The sequence below is a fragment of the Varroa jacobsoni genome, unplaced genomic scaffold (assembly GCF_002532875.2).
Source record: "Varroa jacobsoni isolate VJ856 unplaced genomic scaffold, vjacob_1.0 contig00010, whole genome shotgun sequence".
NCBI lineage: Eukaryota > Metazoa > Arthropoda > Arachnida > Mesostigmata > Varroidae > Varroa > Varroa jacobsoni.
The window spans coordinates 27,750-49,080 of record NW_019214395.1 but is presented as its reverse complement, the minus strand read 5'-3'; the positions used below and the strand labels follow the sequence as shown (position 1 = coordinate 49,080).

Genomic DNA, 21,331 nt, shown 5'->3' with positions numbered 1-21,331 from the left:
AATCCAAACCGAGAAGCTAGTAGAAGACTTTAAGCTCGGAGGCAGTTCGCTGGGCGAGCTTGTCGTTATGAGTCAAGGCACGCACCCTCGGTGTCTACGAAGGCCTGCGAAAACGATGGACAGCGGGCATACAACAAAGTAGGGAAGAATCGCAAGAAAGAAGCGACAAGCTCACTCCACCATCGCTATAGACCTTCAGGCCTACAACGTACAAGCGAAATGTCGGCGAGGACAGCGATGGCGGCCGCCGCAATGTTAAATGTTACAGATAGTGTTGGACGACATACGACGATGCCGTGGACTCATCTTTTGGTTCTTTCGACTTCTCCGCTTGCTGAAGCGACAGCAACCCTAAATATATATGAAGTCACGGAATGCGATTTCACAATGATAAAAATAATAATCATCGTAAATTGAAGATAGCCCGTACTCTTGCTGGCAGCACGTTGTCATAACATTATAACGCTATTCCTCTCAACAAACACGTATCATGATAGAAGGAGACGTTGTCTCAGGAGCGTTCAGAAGAACTCTCCTGTACGCCTAAATGGTTTGTCTGGTTTTGGTAGATTTTCATATATTCCGATTGTAGCTATTTCAGTCACAAGGAGTAACTTATTTGTATATCCCTTAAAGTATTAAAACCAATACATGCAGGAACTTGGTTTGATTTCTTAGAGCTCGATCCGTAAAGATATCCTCCCGATTTTTAGAATTCTGTACTTTGAAGCTCATCATTAGAGGTGTAGATGATTGTAACATTTTTTTTTTAAACCTAGTCTGTACTTTTTAAAATACAGACGTACTGACAATGCTATTTCGGCGTCATCTTCAAGAACCATTTAAGAAATGAGAAAATTTTGCTACGATAAATATTCTGGCATATATAGAGGCCAGGTACATCAAAACGGTTTTTACGAAAAACTTAAAAAACCATTTCTTTAGTCTGCTTATGCTGAAGATACGTTAAGGTATTTCACCAAACATATTAGACCCTGATAGTCTCTGACTCTGATCTGGCCGAAAAATCGCGCTTATTATTGAAACTTTCACACCTACTAAACTCCTATGAATCAATAATATGAAGATGATAATACGGACCGAAAAATTTTCAATATGTTGGAATTACCTTAGCTTTTTTTTCTCAGGTCTTAATAGTTAGAACCCACAGACAAATGTCATTTGTCGACGCGGTGGCTTGAACGATCAACCTTCTGGACAAAAGAGACCCGGGGGGGGATCGCTGCTTAAAATCTCGCCAACAACGCGTACTAGACAAGCCAAATAAGGTGGCCAAATCAATAAATACTATCAGGAGTTGATCTACTAGCCAAAGAAATTGCATCTTTCTGGCAATTGGCGAATGTACCCATCTAGCGATCCTAAATAGCTAAGTTCATTTACAATACCAACAACAAAAGATTTGAAAAGCTAACATTGTCAACGGAAATGTTTGAAGGATTGGGCACATACTCCTACATACAGATAGCCAACACAATGTTGTCACATTTCTGTTCTAGATTGTTCTGTTCCACGGCTCGACACCACCAGACGTCAGATAGTAACGCCTTTTTTCAAAGATAATACTTGTAGTCGAATGATTCCACTTACAGGTGGCAAAGCAGAACGCAAATTCCGGTTGTTTCGAGCTGGGGTAGCTGGGTTTCTTGCTATACCTCGCTGGTGAACGGGTGGCGATTTCAATTTAAAAAGACATCACTCCAGCCCGCATCTCGTTTAATAACTGAAGCCAACCATGCGACTCGTTGGCTGAAATGCCGGCGTCTGTCCCTCTCTCACTGCCTCTACTACCGACCACCGTCGCCTTTACTACTGCTACTGGTGCAACAGACGGGCACCCAATTTCTAGCCAATGAAGCTCTGCGCTTCTCCTTGATTTCATTCCTTGATGCCCTCAATACGGCCCCGTCCCTCCTCGTCCTTCTCCCCGATCTCCCTGTTGCCTTACTACTAGCCTCTTTCACCCAATGTTGGTGATATAACTTTTACCGTCTATAAGGGAGCCCCACTAGCCTTGCTATAACCAAGCAACATTCTACTGGATCTTTCATCTCATCTACCCGCAGCTCGTTGTGCCTGCTAATGAACAAACATTGAGGTTGTGAGAACCAAAAAAATACTTGCGAGTCCCACCCGCAAGAAGGTTTTATGTTGTTGAACACAACACTGCCCCAGGATTACTGCGTAGAGACGGGCTTCGTTGGAAGAAAACTATGGGTTGGTTTTAATATTGCCCATACGTCTTACGTCCAAATGCTAAACCGTCACCATCTCGGCGAACAGCTGAACGTAGTAGTATGTGTGATCAGGCGAATTCTCCTGGCGGTTCAAGGATGAGGGGACGCTAGACTTAGGAGATTTCGTGGGAATGCCCTGTGAGCAAACCCTAGTGCAGGGATCCTGTAAAGCAGGGGTGGAGAACGAAGGCGAGCACTAAAATCGTTTCCGGGACTTGTCTGCGTCAAGCGTAACCGTGCGTCCAAGTCAGCTAGGGCTGCTTCTTTGGATTCAATAAAGTTATTTCGCCATCAAGCGAATTTCCCGCCCGGTCACCCGCTGCGTCCGTCGTCTGGTCCGAAGGGGCAAAATTAAAGCTTTGCTGCCTTTTCATCCTTAGCCTCGTCGTCTGTATCGTGGATGTGTTTCTAAAGTTCGGCCGGAGCCCCCCAACGAAACGGTAAACGTTTTCAAAGCTAGTCATTTTCTGGATTTGGCTGAGAAGGTAACTTGGTTTAGAGACGTGCCCGTGTGTCAGCCGTATGATGTGTGTGGCTTCTGGTGGGTATGGCGATGGACGAAAAGGAAGCAGACACCAACATTACTGGGCCCGAAACTGATATCCTGAAGTAAATAGAATTTAACAAAAAACTATTGAAGGAGCTAGTGCTACGTAAGATTTGACAACGCCTCGCAACATCTTTCCAACGTTGCCACCTTCTCGCTGCACTAAACAGAACTTTAACTAAATAAGAGCTCATGCGGGTGATGACACATGCCTTTGTCTAGATTAAGTAGTGCATGACATTAGCTTACATGATAACACGAAGCTTACCTCCAGATATAATAATTATATAAATAATTTTTAGATGAAATAGGTCCGTGATTTGGTACCATTTTCGGCGCAGAGGGTACTGCATACTCTAATTGTTGGAGTGCAATAAATAAAGCCTACGGTACTAACTGGACCTCATTGAAAAAGCGATGCTTTTGCTGTGCATTACCTGCAATTTAAGTCAGCATAAATATCTTGTTTTTTTCAGCTTCATGTCCGCTCCAGCAAAGTTCTGTTTAAAATTTTCAAACGAAAATCTGAACTTTCATTTCGTGGAAGTCCTTTACTATTACGGGTACCATTAAGTATGAAGAGTATATAAAAAAAATCGTATGACTATCGTATTCGTTGTTGTCGATGATACTGGAAATGTCTCATTTGCCAGCCCAATGATGCTGGTCTGCTCCGGCGTCATAGCACTTCTGTTGGATGTTATAATGACTTGCTATTTTTAATAGCGCGAGCGTTATGTTGAGACTAAAGCATATAGCTGGGGGCTGATATGTATCACTTCTCCTTAAAGTCGGTCTTTTCCTTTTTTTTTTTTTTTTTTCGCGTGAGAAAATATTACTTCGTAGCTTTTGAGAGAAATCAAATATTATAGAAGTTAATGAATGATGACGCGTTTAACACACATCAAACTATTCGATTGATAACGGTGGAATGCCTCAAGATGCGTGAAATTGTTGTAAAGGAATGAAAAAAAAAGTAGAGTACTATTCTGAACGAAATACAGTTTAACAACAAAAGGCTCTTTTATATCAGCTTAATTTATCCATATTAAATGAGACTCTAGAAAAATCGATTATAGGCCAAACTTGGAGTAGATGATATCGCATATCATCGTAGTATAGCGTTAAATACTGATATTTTTTTCTTGAAACAGCAAATATGTACTCGTAATTCACAACATAACATTTGTTTGACCTTAGCAAAGCTCTGTTTCAACGAAACGTTACTGAGGTAAGACATTCATCTCAATATGAAACTTATATATTGTATATTCATTCTCTTGCCGATTAAGGCGTATGGGTAAATGTAAAAGCGTGCCAACGATGGGGTTATCAAAATTGAGTGTGTCGCTAATTCCAGCATCATCCGTTGAAATGGATATTAATGCCTTTGTTTATGCATTGTTGGCATTGGGCCCATGAGTGGCAGTGAGGGTCTCCCCAATGTAACGAAAGAGAAAATCAACAAACTGGCGACAAAATAAGCTTCCCTTCCATTCCTGTCTGTGTCCTCTTGCCGATTCTGCGCCGTCTGGTTCTCTTTTCCTTTTCTATCAAAATACCGGGAGAGCATTTGGACTCCAAGCAAGGACTCCAAGTCGAACAAAATCGTTATGCTGTCTGGTGGATTTACGAAGGTCGCCGTTGTAGAAAATTGGCTTTTTACTTATGTTTCTCAACGTTGGTCGTGGTATTTTTTCGTTCTATCCTTTTGTTTGGTCAGGAATCAAATAGTCCGAGAAACCCCGGCAGCGTCTTTCTGAGCCGTTAGCCGCGCCCCTACTATTGTTCATCCTAAATGCGGTTGAAGTTCAAAGTTCAGAGCTGCTCCATTGGATTAGCGGAAAAGTGGCCAGTCAATCAGCTGCCGAAGCGGTCGGCCAATGTCGCAGATGTCACAGGTTCAACGGAGGGAAGCGATAGCAACAACCGGGGGCAAAAGTGGCGTCTGTTTCGGTGCAGCAACAGCAGGATCAAGAGCGGGCAAATGGACTGCTTGTCATCTGACTATGCGATGGGAACAGCCGAACAGCGAACCTACTAACTGTGTTAGGCCCAAACGCCAAGCGAGATCAAATTAAATCTGCCAAGTAGAGGGCTCGAGAAAGGATGAAACAAGATGTTGAGGTATGAAATTGGAAAGAGGGCATAACCGAAGAACTCAAAGTGGCCAACGATGTTGTAGTCTCTTTCAAAAAAGCAGCTCCGCCATCGACGCCTCGAACTCAGAATGGAAGCGGCAGCGGTTTGGAGCGGTATTTCGACGGGCAGAGTAGCGAGCAGCGGGCGCGGCGATAGAGTCAGTGGCTGTAGTAGCCTCATCACTACAGTTCTTTTGGCACTCCGTGACGTCACCTACTGTTGTTGTTATACTTTTCATTTGTTATTTCAGGAGTCCGTTGTGGCAGCGCCGGCGGCGGCGACAGGGGCAAAGAAGGAACGAAAAAAAACGCTGAACGGAGACTAACTGGCGGAGATCGCGCAGGAGAGCGAACAGGGTAAAAAGAAAAGGGGCCAGCTTTTGGTAATCCAAACGGCGTTGTTCTGGCTCGCGGTTCTGACGCCGCTTTGCTGGAACCATTTGCCTCGGGGCTCAATTACCGCCAAAAGCGGTTCTTTCTATTTTAGCTGGGGATGCAATACGGGAAAGTGGGGAGCACGGACGAGATGGCACCGAGGAATAAGATAGTCAGTTGACTCCACTGGCACATCGCAGTGGCAACAGGATCGTCCATAAAAAGACGAACAGCTACCGCTAAGCTGTAAGCTATGCCACCTCTAAGCTCCGAACTGTAGGCCGTTCACCTTCTACCGCAGGAAGTGAACACCTCTCCCTTCTTTATCAAGGTGTTTTGGCTGCGCCAACCACGAGCGGAACCTGGTGGAAAAGACAACAACCCATAGCCAGGGTAGCTAGCTTACTACACTGCCAGTTAGGGAACTGGAATCTAAGCGCCTTTCGTTTGAAGACAATAAAACTGTCTTAAAGGCGCCTTCCATTCCAAAGTCTTCCTTTCAAATGTGCCAAGCTTAGTGAAGCCTAGAATGAATCAGCGCTAGTACATCTATCTATAAAATCCCTATGTGCCATTCCTTTTAACTTTAAGACAGATACGTTTGTTAAACTCTCAAAACGCGGCTGACCTTCTCAATCTTCTTGTCTTAGAGTTGTGGGTCGGCATCGGCTTGAATTGCCTCTATCTCATAAGAAGAGACCTAACTTCGATTAGAAAATGAAGGCTTTACATTATATGATGTGCTATACACGCCTATTGATCAGTAAGAGAAACGTGGAATACTAAAGAAATATGGACTGCTAAGGAAACTCATGTTCAAAGGAAGTTACACTGAAAGGATTTAACAAGAGTAGTCTTTCATAAAGATTCCGCGTTAGTTTTTTTTCAGATTATTTTCACCAGGTATTAAGGGGCAGGCGCTATACACAGTATAGAATTTAACGATAACTCCCTACCGATCAACTTCAGATGTCAGTGATACTTTTAGTTGTTGTGGAGCAGTCAAATCGCTTTTAAAATTTACTTTTTAACACGTAGCGGTTTCATATAAATTCGACACAGAGATAAATGCGACCGACGCATTTTCGTACGCCTGAACAGAAACTACATTAGGGACTAGGTACAGTAAGGCGCTCATAAAGTTGCTTTACGTAAAGTATCTTAAACTGCTGAAGCAGAAGCTTATGTCACACGACATCTTATTGTCGATAACCTTGAAGGACGAAAATCACTTCTATAAGATCTCTTAAGGTGGACGTTGTGGTGAAGATCATACATTATCTCTGCAGTAGACTTCACGACAAAGTTCACATGAAGTACATTCAGATACAGACCTTATTTCTCTTTCATATTCAGAGAGCACGCCTATGCAACGTCCGGATACGTTCGCCATCTGAATGAACCCGACATGAAATGAATGTCGGCTCTGTGCATAAGGATCATATCATTCATTATCGACAAGACTGGCTTAGAATTGAATAACAGCGATTTTATAACCGGCACTCACTTCTACATCCTAATCCCCATCGTACGTATAACCCATAATATGTATAATCGCATTAAAGCAATATATACTAAATCTCTTATTATATGTATAATAGGCCATGCGCAATTTCATGCAGTCACTCATACTTACGGTGAGTACACACGTGCTGCCTAAATTTCTCGTCCCTTAAATTACGAACGTGAAAGAATCTGTCTCCTAGTGACTACTACTGCTAATAACATATGAAAATATACGGTTTACGGTCAGAAGTAAGAAGCTCAACAATAAATAGGCATGTGCTTCAGGGCATGGAGAGCTAACCGCTCATATACAGCACGGATATCGGGAAAACACAAATTAAGCCAACATTTGGTTTGTCCGTAGATCTGGACTATAACCTATATCACTAATTCAGATTCGGCATAAAGAAACATGCACATATTTATGACCTCTTTCGTTCTACGTCTGGCCAATTATACTGGCCAACTTGATGAAATATAAAAAACGACGTAAATTTGCGCCAAAGAGAAACGCGTTTTATTTGTCTTTAGATGACATTTTGAGCATCACGACCATTGAGATTTAAGGCACGGGTCACGTCGATCGTTTTCTATTCTCGAATAATTATTCACTAGTAAAATGCCGGTATATACAGACTAATAGTGTTGATACAGTCCGGTAATCATTGACCTTTTTTTGGTGCAATGGGTCCAGTCATAGATTTGTCATTCCTTAAATGGCTAAAAGAAACAAGTAAAATCTAATCATACAGATCGTCGACGAGTGTTTCGCGCCTCTTTTTTTTCTTGAAAATCCTATACTTAGTTCTTTTTTTTTCAATGTTCTTTCTTTGTCCGTTCACTGTAATAGTTACTGATCTCTACGGGAGCTGCGCTTGTCCTTTCAAAAGTGTTTTTTTTTTCTGTCAAACACAACAACGCCCCAGAGATTAAATCAGTTTAGGAACGGATTCTACACAGATTGCGCATAGGGTAGTCGATGTGTATGCTTAAGCGTTATACGTCGACGATGAAACGTTCCCACCGGTTCCTGTCCAATTCGTATGTACGAATTTACCTGGAGCGTTCTCCAGCTCATAGGTGTGAGCTCCAAAGAAGTCCCGTTGGGCCTGTATTCAGATTTTAAAAGAGTTTTAGGCCAAGGTACTAGAGGCGTCCGTTTTGGTAAGTCATATCGACGCTTTCCACAAAAGTATTATTTAATACTTGCAAGCTTCTACGTGCTTCCATAGTAATCGAAGCCGTGATATCTAGTGGCAGATAAGTTCCTTCGCTACCTATTCTTTTCATGTTTCACGTTTTCGGCACTAATGTTCTGTCTGCGATTTTTTCTCACATCACTTCTATGAGACACAATATGATAAGGCTGCTGAGAAATATTAAGAGTTATATACGGGGTGCTCTGTGAAAAGTAGGAATATATAGTTCTTTCATTATTCATCATAACCCGGTACTGATCGCGATTACAGATCCAATTTAGAAACTCCCCTCTAAAATGTTTCTTCCTTAAGCCGCAAGTAACTAATGGTAACCGTGCGTAGCCAGCTTGACAAATGCGAACTCGTTAGCGTGTCGTTCGTAAAATATTCTAGCGAACTAAATTCAAGGCTAAGGGTCCCAAAAATGTAACAGTCTCCAAAAGGCTAGTCGTTCGAGTTTCTCTGAGCAACTCCGGTGGCAATTGGTACCCTCATCTTCAAAACGCTACGACAAACAGCCTGCAAAAAAGTCGACCATTATTAGTTGACGTTCGCGTTAATATTCTTACTTGAATTAAGTTAGCTGATACACGCGCCGAACGGAAGCCGTCATAAAAGGCCAACGCTGTCGAGAAACAAGGTGTTGGAATGCCAAGCTGAACTGCGGTAGCTACGACCGTACGCCACGACGATTGGCAGCGATGAATGGCTTCGGTAAAGAAGTTATCCAGCAGAAGGTTCGTCAGCTCAGAGTTCTTGTCGAAGGCCTTTTTGATATCTTCTAGGAAACGACTGCGTGAATAGTACAGTACACATTGTTAAAGTTACTTAAGGCATCGGGCAACTGCGTTATCCTTCGGGCAGAGTATCCATATCATAGCCTAAACCGACCCGTTCACGCTGCAACCACGATAGTTGGAACTCGTACGGCAACGTAAAAATTAATTGGCTAGAATCTTAATTTCTGTTTTATATAGTAATTGATGTACACCATGAGAGATAAGTTACTCTTTTGCAATTTAGTTCTCGGTTCGCGTACCTGCGAATGATGCATCCACCGCGCCACATGAGAGCGATTCCGCCATAGTTAAGCGACCATCCATAAATTTTAGCTGCTTCGCGGAAAAGCATAAAACCTTGTGCATAAGAAACAATTTTCGACGCATACAGTGCCTTTCGAATGTTCTCAATGAACGCAGTTCGATCGCCCTCGTAAGTAGTCGTAGCGGGTCCACGCAACAATTGGGACGCCTCAAAGCGCTCACTCTTCAATGACGACAAACAGCGCGCAAATACGGACTCAGCTGTTCAAGCATAAAAATGAAACGAGCAACAATGAAGAAAACTGTGAACATTTCAAAAGGGCCTAGCTTTCTAAGTAGGTGATAGTTTGGCCTAAATTGTATGGCAATGCAGTATCCCAATATCTTCTATTTAGTTATTGCAACTTATCTTTACGTATATTTAACTAATTAACTTTCTCCAGCCAATGTAAACTGCGCTGCTTGTGTGTTAACAAATTTTCGTATAAAAACTAAAGTCTCCATTGATCTTTCTGTACATGTAAAACTGTCTTCGTGAACATGGCTGCTGTTCCCCACTGCGTTGGAAAATCGTCAACGGCAATCGAGGGCCGTCTCGTTGAACACAGATCAGCCGGAACACACATTACGCCAAACAGCCAATGGTCATTTGAATTTGTTTAATCGGCCAGTGATTAGTTATGCTTAGCCTTTTCGGTAAACTGATTTTCCCAGTAACTCGGAGCTGGCGGGGTTCATTACCTTACCACTTATATACTTTACTAAGCGATCTACAATGTTGACAGTCATCGAGATGGCCGACAGTTGATCGTTAATCGCTTTACAGTCTACCAAACCGTGCAGGTAAATGCGTACCAATGAGGGTAACAGGAATTCCTTTATCGAGTCCAGCAATTGCGGTCCATTTCCCTGTGCCTTTCTGGCCAGCCGTATCGCGAATTTTCTCAACAAGCGGTTCTCCTTTTTCGTCCTTGTAGCGAAGGATTTTACTGGTAATCTCGATAAGGAATGAATCGAGCTCTCCTTTATTCCATTCTTCAAAAACGTCAGCTATTTCATCAGGAGTCATATCTGGGATTAAAGGCGGAAATTAAAGTCGACACAAAAATACAAGCAGCGACAACGGCGATTGAGTGGAGTAAAGTTTCCATTAATCAAGCTTGTTAATACGCTCTCCAAATCGATAGGCACACATAGGAAGTCAGCTTCTAAATAACAGCCTAGCCACTCATGATCTAAGGTTCAATGTGAGAACACGGTTGAAAATTCCTATAGCAGTAGTAAAATAGTTGCAATAATTTATTTATTATAATTACCAAGGGCCTGCTTCATTATCTGATAAGCTTCACAGATAAGCTGCATATCTCCATATTCGATGCCATTGTGGACCATTTTTACGTAGTGGCCCGAACCTCCGTCACCAACCCAATCGCAGCACGGATCCAACAGGTCGGCTTTTTTCGAATCACTCACCTGTACAAGTCACAAGTATAATAATGTTCAATTAACTGATGGTCCACAACGTGGCCGAGCATATACTTCTTTTCAAAGAGTTGACCTAGCTGTTTTCATCGAGCCTAAGTAAGTAAGCAGAGCTAAAGTTGTTCGTTACATGTAAAAACTTATTTGCTTATGGACAATAAAGGACTTGTCTAATATGATGTATTCTGATTTGGTTTCATACGTACTTTAGCGGCAACGCTTTGGAAAATAGGCTTGATATGGGGCCAGGCGTCTTTATGTCCGCCAGGCATCAGTGATGGGCCGAAGCGAGCGCCCTCCTCGCCACCTGAAACGCCGGAGCCCACAAACAGGATTCCTTTCTTCTGGCATTCCTTCACTCGACGCTCCGTATCATTGTATTGCGAGTTTCCACCATCAATAATGATGTCGCCCCGTTCCAACAACGGGATAAGCTTCTGAATGAAATCATCCACAGCTGATCCAGCTAAAAATAGATTCAGTTTGCTGTTAATCAAGCGCATCGTTCTGAAAATGATCTATACAAGATGAAAGCATTTCAGGAAAAGTAATGTGTTCTCCTTCATTTCATATCTATGTTGTACGAAAGCACATTGTCTTTCTGGGTATCCTGGTCGAAGCAAAGATGCAAACATTGTTTTGGATAATGCAGCTTCGCCTCCAATTCATTTACTTCAATACTAAAGCCCTTCAAAAACTGAGACAGGCCATTCACTCGAGTACTCTACGGTAATACAACTCGCAAAAATGATAACACGGGTAAATGTAAAACCTACCTTTGACCAGGAGCATGACTCTTTTGGGTTTCTTCAATTTGCTGACCATATCCTCAAGACTGCAAGCTCCAATTACCTTTGTTCCTTTTGCTTCATTAGCAAGAAACTCATCTACCTTCGCTACGGTACGGTTAAATGCAACAACCGTAAACCCATGATCGTTCATGTTCAGGATAAGGTTTTGCCCCATTACAGCCAGACCGATCAGGGCAATATCTCCGCTGTACGATAAAAACAGCAGTTAAAACTATAATATGTGTGACGAGCTAGCATATATATGTACACTCATGTATGAAATACGCTCAATCGGATCTTCAGCGATAACTGAATCCGTTGCTCGTTTAAGCAGTCTCATTTTAATTTCTGCATGAGATCACAAAAAAATGTACGTCATTTGTCTAACAAAAACAAAGCACGTGAGTATGGATCTAATACTGACTCTATATGTTTAGCTCTATATGTTTAGCACTCGGACAGAACTTATTTCTATGGTATACAAGAATATATTGTTGTCATCAATGCTGCATATATGCTACATTCAGTGATTGTATCAGACTGATTAGGATGTGGTCATTCATACGTCCTCAATAGCGTCGCACCACAATAATTAATATTGTTATTAAAGGAACGTTCAATATTATATCGTGGATCAGATAAAGATATCATTAGGGGAAATTGTTATGGCGTCGTTTAGAGTACAAGGGGCTGCCCCTCTTCGAAGCGTTATAATCGTGTCTTAAACTTATACGCAAATATTTGTGTAAGCGGGGGCAAGGTACGCCGATTCAACTTCTATTTTCAGCTCTTCAGTTTTTTCTTTGTCTTCAGCCGTGATTGTTCTAACGAGATACTGTTATTATCTATTAATCTTATAGATGCGCTAGTGTCTATTAGATTAACGGACGCATCGGTCATCGTCTATTCTACAATCCATGTAGACAGAATTATATAATAAGCCTGATTGTGTGCTATGAGCTTGGGTGTAACTACTAAGGAACAAATCATAAAAGGCAAGTTTATTTATTATTTAGTACCTCCTTTCATCGAAACTCTAATAGAACGATGTTACGATTCATTCTCTTGCTCGAGTCCGGCCCACAATAACGTGGTTAAAACAAATATATCGTAGCCCATACACTATATACAAGTATTTACAAAGTACTACGATAAAACCTAGCAAACTATAAGATTAAGTGTGCAAACAATATAGCGTTTTAGTGTTAAATTCTGAAGCTAACTATATCGTGGTTTGCATAAATTTCTGTAGTTGTTCAGGGCCACTCTTTGCGCGCCGGAAGCCGACGTGTCACCCTTTCGTCCACCGTACCCTAATCCGAAAGGCTGAAGGAGTTTCAAGCAAACACCACACAAGTTCAAGCAACAAGTACATCCAGTAACAACTCATTTGGTTCTCTTCGCTTGAAAAGAAGTTGTGAACGGAACAATAGACGACCGCAACTCTGTCGTCTGTTAACTACTATAACGCTAGCTCAGATTCTGGATTTTGGTTCCGACCTTTCTAGTCAGCGCTGAGCAGATCATTTCTATTGAACGTTTATCACCGGTTGCATTGTTTACTGTTCAACGCTATAATGAGAGCAACAGTTACGGCGATAAAAGTCTCGCGGCGTAAGCGCTTAGGCGAACGCGCCGCGCGTATAGCTAGCTATACCGGATCGTCGAATTTTCGTCAGTCACAAAACACGCTGCACAGCGACTCTTGAGACAGCCCTCTCTGGTGTACAGTTATGATACAAATGCAATGGTAACTTATCAGAATTGAAGTATGTATGGCTGGTGGCATTGGTCAAGTCTTAGCATGATGCGTGCAGGTCCGAATGTGCATGTTTAGACGATCGAATGAGGTGGTATATTGATAATTTTGTTTGGAAAAGTATTGATATACAGATACGGATTAAAGTGGGTAGGGCGATTGTAATTAAATAGTATCCGCAACAGACCGAAAACACTTTCTTAGGTGTGACTATAAATTTCATACACACGACCGTTTTGTTTTTGTATTTGACAAACACCGCGAAGGGCTTGTGCTCATCTATACCGGCATTGCCATTGTAGTTAATATTAACGACCGCTTTAATTAAATACACAATCGATCTTTTGTTGGACTATTTGCAAAGACGCTTTTGACATACCTGTAAAGTTTACTCTATTAACGATACAAAGAACTAGTTTCCCAATAGTGGCGACTAACTGTATAATAATCGTTTCGATAGGTCCTTTATTTCAATTATTTAGTGATATAGAATAATATATATGTATATAGACACGGATCCAAATGATCTATTCCATTGTTTATAATTTTAACATACCCACATTGTGAATCCACGCACGCGGCCTTCTCGTCTTTTGTACAAAGCGCAGCCCCCATTCCTTGCTAATAATCTAGGCAAGACTGACTGCGAGCTTGAACTACACGTTTGCTCAAAACGTCCGTTCGTTATAGTTTATTAGATTAAATCACGCCTAAGGTCAGCTGAGATCACCCGTCGGGTATATCGTGCGCCACTGTCAGCTTATTGAAAACAATGGTAAACGTACCGTGCACGTACAACGTCCATATTCAGATAATCCGCACAATTTTTTTATATGTCATATAGCATTCGACTGAAAACTCTTCTCATATGGTAGCACAGTGTCTTGGAACGCCTCTTTTTCTATATTGGAGTTGTTTGTTGCTACTAGTTTCGACTGCGATGGGAAAATTTTTGGCCTGCAGATAGCTCGTTCCGTTTTGCCTAGGAGCAACGAAGATCCGCAAAATTGCGCAGTCGCTGTTATCGCAAAGGTACGTTATGCTTAGAACGGGTGAGTCGAAATGAGTTAGTTCCATACGATTAGACGAGGTGGCCGCGCTGGCGAGAAGAATGCTGTGCAGGTGACTGCCTCTCCTTGAAGGAAAGAAGATAGCGCCGCAAGCGGACCGCTAAGTCAAGCATCTTTGGCTCGGGTAGCCGAATAAACCAGGCAGAAACCATACGGCGTCTACCAAACTTCGAATGCAGTATTAGACCACTCACATGCTGCAGTCGGCTACTTCTGTAATTTTATGGCTGGCACCGAGTGCCCAGGTGGGCGTATCGAATAATACGCCCAGGTGCGCGAATCACACCCCCTTAGCAACACAAGGTTATTATGTTGCTAAGATCGAACGAACTGCGCTGAGATACAGAAATTAGTCTAATTAACACACAACGGAACTGGCCTTTATCAAACAGATTTGTAACGCTACCTCAGATCCGTACACGGATCTTACTCCACATTAGTCGACACTACAGAGAGTTTGTCGAACATCGTAATTAATTCTGACTGGGCCCCTGATGACCTGTCGGCGATAACGAGGCTTCCGCAGGGCCCACAGTGGTAGTGTGATGTGGTTTCCAGTAATAAAACGTAGGCCGGAGCAGGTCTTAATACTAATGACGCAATAGTTGAACGCTCTGTTTAACCTTGTAAAATAGGTTGACAGTGAGCCAAAGGAAAATGTTCAGTGGGAGGACACCGTATAATTTTCGTAGGGAACAAATCGGTGCACTGACCACTAGCAAAATTTACTTGTAAATTGCACAGGTGCCTGTTGATAGCAGAGAATAAATAAGAGGCTAATTTAAAAATGGCCAGTAGACTAGCACCATCGAACCCCATGACAACTGGACCACAATCCCCCCATGCTAGCTTCGTATCTTGGGTTTACCTGTGATTATCTCTGAGACAGCACTCCATTTGTCGTAACTAGCGGAGCATTAATATATAATTAAAAAGCCTGGCACCAATGTTTCTACTAATAAGCCTGTTCAGACAGAAAATTTTCAGATAAAGACACTTTGCTATGAGCACGCGTACATTTCCATTAGGCAATCTTGTTATGTTCGTCCACGCTTTAGGCAATCATTTATACAACAAAAATATTTAAGAAATGGTACGATGATCTACGAAATCCTTGTGCGCTTCCTTAAATTGAATAGAAAAAAAAAAGTTACTCAAGCTGGATCGAAGAGAAAGTTTTACATAGGCAATATTTAATATCATACTTAAAATCAATAAACACTTCCTGTAGTTTGAAATTTCATTTCGTTTCTGCTAGCCGCAAGAAGATTAGGTTCCCAAGTTCTACGCGAATCCAGACCTGACACTAAATTTTTTTTAATGACACCCCATCTATAGCTGCCTTATCCCACGTTAGCCCAAGGTGGTTCTGTGACCATCCGTATTTATACGCTGGTTGTCCAACTGCCTAGGTAAGACCTATTAGAATGTGATCTATGGTCTAAGTCATTTTTCCTTGAAAAACCGTGAAAACAAGCGTTAAACGAACCGTATCGGTAGCAGTCGTAGGAAAATTAAAACGACCTGGCCATGCCTCTCGTATTAAAAATCGCACAACTAAGAAAAAATATTACCCACATCGTTTGCGATTTTAAAATTGAAAGCAAAACAATAACCTAAAATTTTCCATGTACGCTGCACGAGGACGATATGAAATCTTGTTTTTTGAAGCAGAACTATCCATATTCCCAGTGTATCCAGTGTACGACACTAAACAAAGATCACTTTCTAAAGAAAATGGCCAAAAGTTGTAACGGAACGACAGACGACGATCTATCTAAAACTTGCTCGAAGAGCTAGTAAGCCAACAGTTCCGTACGAACAAGTCCTGAGAAGGTCACTCTTGACATACTAATTTTCCTATCATTGAATAAAAATACTTATAGCTTATCACAGTCGATGCTGAAAATTAACAGCCATGTGGGTAGGCTTGGAAGGGATTCGTTAGAGCTGATGACCTAAAGACGCCTATTGTTTGATGGACTGTTAACCATTTGTCTAGTTCGCGCGCGACAAGCTCTATATGCAAATGTCAATGGTCTACTGAAACTGATTTCAGAGCCTCATCAAAAAATCATAGGAATCGTTGGCTTATCAGATAAGCTTTTGTGAGGAAGTTAGCACAAGCCACTGGCTGAAACAAAATCGTAACGAGTATGATGAGGTGTATTGATAATAGAGACGGTTTTAATAACCTGGCCCATAATTCCAATAAACTGACCAAAAACATAACGACGAACTCCTGCAGTTAGTTATATGGAGCAATCGTCGAAGTCAATAAGCAAGGCTGTATGAGATATGAAAATGCAAGTGCCGGGACAACGCATGGAAAAAAATACCGGAAAAAGTATTTTTGATACAATTTGTAATAATAGCTAATTGAGAAACTCCGTACAATTTTCTCCAGCGGTACGATTCGCTCTTCTACAATCATGATCGGTGTTTTAGGTAATATCATAGAGCATAATTGTGACATCCTGTTTTGCATGCTATGGAAGGAGACCAGCGTCAATTTAATTTCCACGCACGAGTACTTCAGATTTTTCGCTTGTATCATCTTAAAGTGCTGTAAGTATCTGATAAATTCAACACCTTTCCGACAATCCAGGTTCTCCATTGTCATGTGACATTATACTTCACCATACGGTAGAATATTATTTTAGGCCATTTAATCGAAGACTTTTAGAAGAAGCCTTTAGTGGTATTATAGGATCCTAATAAATATAGATCATGGCTGATTAGTAGTCTAAATTGAAATTGCATCGAGTCTTGGAATAATGATTGCGAAGCTCGCACGCATTAAATACGCCAAAAACTTCTACACAGGCTTCAATTTGAGGACCATAGCGACGGTTAAATGCAGATACTCCATATAAACGTGCATTCGCTTACGCATATTGTTATAAGAAAAAAAAAACAAAAGTTCATGCAAATTAACACGCAGAGTTTAATTTTCTACACCTCTGTCCGTTGATATACGCACGACGCTGGTGACGCATGCATTAGCTAGACTTCCAAAACGCAAACGGCCAGAAACGAAATCATATTCAGCAAATAAATATATTACAAAAATAACTGTGACAGAGATCGATGTCTGATTATAAAAACACGATCGATAGAGCAAATGTATATGCGCAAACATTCTAAGACTCTCATATAAACAAAGTCCAGATGGCCAAAAGGTATTCTGTTTTTTGAGGTTACATCTACGAACGCACATAACAACGCTCCGTTTTACATTCGATTGATTTCCTAACGCGAACATTGAATTCGATATCCCATCATCATTCGAAGGAAACAACTTCATTACTGCTGGACTTTCGTGTTCGCGCCGTTTCGATATATATGCTTGTGAAGACCCGCCCCGAATATCAAACAATAGGGAAGTCAAAGGACATTGGCTCTTTAAGAATGGCATAGACGACAGTCTAAGAATACGTCGACTGCCAAACTGCTTCTGTTGGTTTCTATGTCATTCGAGGCGAGCGAGTAGGTGGGTGGGTGGGTGGGTGGGTGGTACCACGAAACGACTAAGTGAAGAGTTTAAACTAATATTTACATAACTAATTGGGAAATCGCAGTGCCATAATTCGACCAGCTAATAGACACAGTGGCAAACATGAAATCCAGTATCCATTCGAATGCCGAAGTGCCGTGTACTTTGGAACTTCATTAATTAGACTAAAATAATGATTTTTCAATATCTGTTCTAATACCTCCTCTATTTTTAACTCACTTCTTCGCTTGCCCTGGCAGCTTCTGGACAGCCATATATATACCTACCATTTGCGTTCCCATATTTAATTGGGCTTCTCGAAGTGAATCAATATTGGATTATACTTGCCCAGAGGACATGGAAAGTTTCGTCATTGCTCGCATCCTTGTCGGGAGGATATGCCGATTGAAGCTGACCTTCCTCGCTCAATTTAATGAGTAACTCAGGCACCGCAATGAAGCCTGACGTTGTGATCAACCTGGTTACTTTATGGCTGCCTGTCGAGATTAAACCATGCCTCATTTATGGGCTGTATACTCCAGGAGGGTTTTCGCTGGTTGAAGTTCCATAAACTACATGTGATATATAATAGCACAAAGATCCCAGCTGGCCCGGAGTTAATTGGCGGGAAACCCATTTCTATCTAGTTTTCGCATTTTCAGTATTTGAGTTATAATTCTTTTATTCGTTACATGTAAAACTTAGAGTTGGCCTGTGAAGCCTATAAAATCCAAGCTCTGGTTGTATGATAAACCTCCTGGATTGCGGTCATGCGACAGTTGGTCACCTGCTTCAACACTTTAATCTCCGTTCTTGAAACGTTTGCACCATTCACGTGCTATACTTTCGCTTATGGTTCATTTGCCTAACGTCTTCACCAATCTTCCACGGATTTACGTACCGCCATGGCCTTCAACGATCAAAGACCTTAGCCCCTACTGAGCATTGATTTTCCGGACTAAAAGTTTTTCGAACGGTTTTGAAGTCATTTTCTTTAACGTAAACTTACCGGGTTTTCATTGCCAACATTCTAGAGCACTTGCCCTCCAAGTTTCTTCTATTGGCGAGTAGTTCAAAACAGAAAATGAAAAAAAAAATTGAAAAAATCAATAATTTCAAGCTCCGCCGGATTCGCTATTCGGATGATAGCCTAATAAATACAGCAGGGGCGACACAAAAATTTATCCCGTAGTCAATACGACGAGCTTCATCCTTTAAGCACGACAGATTTTTTATTCGAAAGCTGTATGCCATTTTCCGCACGCCAATGTATTATTTATGAACTACGTTTTGAACAGTATATAGATATTTAATTTCCGGCAAAACAGCGATATGAGGTAAAAGTCGAGCTAGGAGCACCATTGCTTAACAGCTACTTTGCCACTTACGCGAACAGATAAGATACCTAGCCTGCATTGCCACTAGGACCGATTAGATATACTTGATAATGAGTAATAAATTTTTCATCGACAGCAGTATCTTTTTCAGGCTGTGTTTTCCAGTTCATCAGATAATTGCATCAGAGTAAAATGGTTATACAGATTTATCTATCATTGGTGAAGTTGATTTCATTAATATAGGTAGCCCGCAAGTTCTTTGCAACGTTTATATTTAACGACTCGTATTACTTATAACTATAAAGTAATATTAAAAACTTAAGTAATATAGACCGTCGCTTCCGAATTGTTTATTTTGATTTACGTTTACACAAATACGGTTTAAAAGAAATACGGATTACTGCAATCCTCGATCGCCTGTTTGCATGTGTCTTAAAGAATTACGCTGAGGCTAACACACAAAATTGAAAGGGTATCGTATCGATTGTAGTAAAGAGAACAAACCATTCTAAGTCAATTAGGTATCGATGCCAGGAAGAGTAAAGACCCAGCACAAGATTTATTAAGACGATGGTAACTTTTATTAGATCTAGTTGCAATATGACACATGGCTTAAGCTATATATTTCCGTTTTATTAGTATTTTTTTTTAAATAAATTGTTCTAAATAATCTCGGGTTATCTAACAAACGGCATCTAAAAATAGAAGTGATTCTATCGCGCCAGAATCATGCGAGCGTCCTATACTAGCTGGCGCTGATGTACTTTTGTAACGGGTGGGTGAAATCATGATATTTGAAACGCGGTCTTAGGTCATCTAAGACTGACTAGCTGACTCGCGATTTACATTGTTATGCTGTTAAGTTATGCACTATGCACATATGTTCAAATAGATCGATATAACCTTGAATATAAGTAGTACAAATTTATCTAATGCCTTTTAACATTAAACCCAATTGACGAGCAGTGTTACGGGATGTGGGCTCGTCTTGTGGGTGACAGTTTTGTACCTTTGAGCATCTTGGAGCGTGAAGGAGGCATTTACTATCTCTCAAAAACCCGCGTAGGTTTTCTTTGATCGGACCCATCAAATAACTTAAACGACTGTACAAATTGTGCGATGAAAGTTGCTGTAAAATTGGTTAACTTCCTCTGACTTCTTTCATGGATCAACTCGTGTCCACCACATTGAACATAGAAACTGGCCTGTCATACGCCAATAGGCAAAGCAGAGTTTACTCGAGGCTCTTTCGGTAGGCCCTTTTGCCTTTTCATCTATTGCTTAACGAGTCTACTCTGCCATTGGCCTGACAGTACATTCGCGCATACTGCCGTGCCAGCTGATCGGCAGGTTTGTGCGCATCGTTAATTCTCAGCAGAAATCGATGTTCCAAACAGGTACTGCGGTTTTCGACGCCGGACAGCCTTAAACGGACTTCATATTTGTGTAAACAACAGTAAGACCTCTTATTAAACGAAAAGACTCACTAAATCGTTGTAGAATATTATTTGCTTGGGTACTCACGTTGCTTCCGACATGGCACTAAGCTTACTCACGTCGAACTCCGCCTGTAACAATACACTACCAAGTACTAAGGGCACACGATTTCAATGTTTTTTGTGTTTTGCGTCCGGTAAGGAACATACAATTAAAATTAAATAAACCCGCACTTCACTGTTCCACTGCGAGACGAGTTCGTTTGATATCTACGTGAACAATACAGGAAAATGGTCGTTAGTTGGATCCTGCCGAATAACTCAATACAAGCGACCGAGGCGCCACCTGGCAGCGGAAAGGGAATCGCGCCACAGCCTCGCCGTCACCGGATTACGCGCAGACGGGCATTGAGACAGACTTTCTGCTATTCTACAATAACGAGGTGCTTGTTCGATTTGTGTGCAGTATTCCTGCTAGTTAACATGAGGGCACTGTGACTGATATAACGTCACATCCTATTGACGTCGCTTGACGAAAGACAAGGTGGTCTGCACGGCCGCACCAGAAAATATCATGCGGAAAAATAGTCAAGGCTAGACAACGATGCGTATAAAAAATTAAATAGTGTTTAACGCCTTAGAAAATCAACATGTACGCCCGAAGCAATAAGTAGGTTTTTAAGATCTGGAGGTGCTTTCGAAGCATCGAGTTGATAACTTAAGGGTTAACTATTTAACAAGTAAGAAAGGTTATTATTATGTTTTGAGTGTATATCACATGGAAATGTATGCTTTCTATAGTGGCATATATATATATATATATATATATATACAGCAAATAATTGTTCTATTTCTACCTATTTATACATAAAGATGTCATTAGAAATTCTT

General features: G+C 41.3%; 1 protein-coding gene and 1 long non-coding RNA gene across 3 annotated transcripts; one reads left to right on the top strand and one right to left on the bottom strand.

The window, feature by feature from the left end:
* Nucleotides 1-7,321: 7,321 nt before the first annotated feature.
* On the bottom strand, nucleotides 7,322-20,742 carry Pgd (phosphogluconate dehydrogenase). 2 transcript variants are annotated; one of them, XM_022850870.2, is made up of 8 exons: nucleotides 20,529-20,742; nucleotides 11,328-11,548; nucleotides 10,758-11,017; nucleotides 10,386-10,542; nucleotides 9,925-10,140; nucleotides 9,066-9,330; nucleotides 8,596-8,818; nucleotides 7,322-7,936 (listed from the first exon to the last, which is right to left on the bottom strand). In XM_022850870.2, the coding sequence occupies exons 1-8, from the start codon at nucleotides 20,540-20,542 to the stop codon at nucleotides 7,817-7,819; spliced, it is 1,476 nt and encodes a 491-aa protein (XP_022706605.1). In that variant the 5' UTR covers nucleotides 20,543-20,742; the 3' UTR covers nucleotides 7,322-7,816. The 2 variants fall into 2 exon arrangements, with proteins under 2 accessions (XP_022706605.1, XP_022706604.1); XM_022850869.2 differs by lacking the exon at nucleotides 20,529-20,742 and adding an exon at nucleotides 13,658-14,152.
* Nucleotides 11,560-13,302, top strand: LOC147752111 (uncharacterized). Its single transcript, XR_015314997.1, has 2 exons — nucleotides 11,560-11,818; nucleotides 12,203-13,302. It is a non-coding gene; the product is annotated as an uncharacterized LOC147752111 (long non-coding RNA).
* Nucleotides 20,743-21,331: the final 589 nt, after the last annotated feature.

Excerpts from the sequence above, each read along its gene's own strand:
- Pgd (XM_022850869.2), bottom strand. The coding sequence starts at position 13,716 with ATGGGGGCTGCGCTTTGTACAAAAGACGAGAAGGCCGCGTGCGTGGAT. Across the intron at positions 11,549-13,657 it reads TGCGTGGATTCACAATGTGG|CGGAGATATTGCCCTGATCG; the intron begins GTATGTTAAAAT and ends TTTATCGTACAG. Across the intron at positions 7,937-8,595 it reads TATCAGCTAACTTAATTCAA|GCCCAACGGGACTTCTTTGG; the intron begins GTAAGAATATTA and ends ATCTGAATACAG.